This window comes from Sinocyclocheilus anshuiensis, unplaced genomic scaffold, assembly GCF_001515605.1.
Source record: "Sinocyclocheilus anshuiensis isolate Anshui unplaced genomic scaffold, SAMN03320099.WGS_v1.1 scaffold58, whole genome shotgun sequence".
NCBI lineage: Eukaryota > Metazoa > Chordata > Actinopteri > Cypriniformes > Cyprinidae > Sinocyclocheilus > Sinocyclocheilus anshuiensis.
The window spans coordinates 327,666-328,888 of NW_015547688.1; the positions used below are offsets into that span (position 1 = coordinate 327,666).

Genomic DNA, 1,223 nt, shown 5'->3' on the forward strand with positions numbered 1-1,223 from the left:
ACACAGCCTCAGCATGATTATGACCACTATTTTGTTTTACTAAGAGTTTCTTATTGAATCTAGGGAGTAATTTATTAGACTGTGGCTGTCAAATGCAGCTTTACCGAGCTCAAAGGCTCTGGCCCGAGCAGATATAAACAAAATGCTATTGGCTATATTTTAAAAATGCTCGATATGTCCCGCCCTCTCTTCCTGTTTCAGTTGAAATTACGTCACCACATAGAATTGTTCTGCGTGTTTCAAGGAACTTCAGGGGACCTTTAACTATGTACTTCATCAACTTACCCATTGTGCTGATGTCTTCCTCCACCATATGCCTGCTGAGCCAGACACTCTGATCTCATAAGTAGGCTGACCGTTCCCAGTTTCCTCAGAGGGAGCCTGTGTTCGGGAGGCATTGAGGTACGACCCACTGCCATCTCCATCAGCTCTCAGGTCAAGATTGAACACAGGGAAGGTCTCGACGCCAAAATTTGGTGCCAGGCGCTCCAGTGTGGATATATACTTGTACACGACCTCTTGCGATCCAAGTTTTCCCATGCCCACTGTGTGCTGCTGGAAAGTTTTCACAAAGTTCGTGAACACACGTCGAATACGGAACCTCGTCAGGACGTTGTTCCGGGCAATGTGTCGGGAAAAGGATTGCGGGATGCAATGGAGGAAGCTGAAGGATAGAGCACAGACACGTTAATATACTTGATGGAGCCATTATCAATACTGTAATGGCTATCAGCATTATTAAATATTGTACATTTTAAAGTGCTCCATTATAAAATGCACTTACGTACTGCAGAGTTTTAGATACAGCTACCTAACTAAACTCTTTTATAATCTGGACAACATATTTAAAGAGGTTCACATTATAAGGAATACATTTTTATTAATGTAGCTTAATGTAGTATGAAAGCATATTGTAACTTCCTCCTTAGTGAACAAAAAAAGACTACTTATTGAAACTATGCTAGAAAAATGCCTCATTCTGTACTATGGCAGCTTGTTGACATCTGGTTAATTATATTTGGACACACCCACTTTTACACATCAGCAATGGTTATTTAATGTTCAGAAACTGGCCTGTCTGTGTGTGTAGCACATACAGCTCTGCATTTCATATACAAATAAACAAAGATTTATTTTTAACAAGGTGCCTGATCATTTTAGTATGACTTTCATACTTTGTAGCACATTTGTGACCCTGGACCACAAAACCAGTCATAAGGGTA

At 40.6% G+C, this 1,223-nt stretch overlaps 1 protein-coding gene across 2 annotated transcripts in view; it reads right to left on the bottom strand.

Moving 5' to 3' along the window:
- LOC107703360 (non-receptor tyrosine-protein kinase TYK2-like) overlaps positions 1 to 1,223 on the bottom strand; it is a 37,670-nt gene that overhangs the window by 12,662 nt on the left and 23,785 nt on the right. For both annotated transcript variants that reach the window (XM_016505958.1, XM_016505957.1), the window contains exon 6: positions 286 to 664. In XM_016505958.1, the coding sequence (XP_016361444.1) occupies positions 286 to 664 (379 nt within the window). The remainder of the gene's footprint in view (positions 1 to 285; positions 665 to 1,223) is intronic.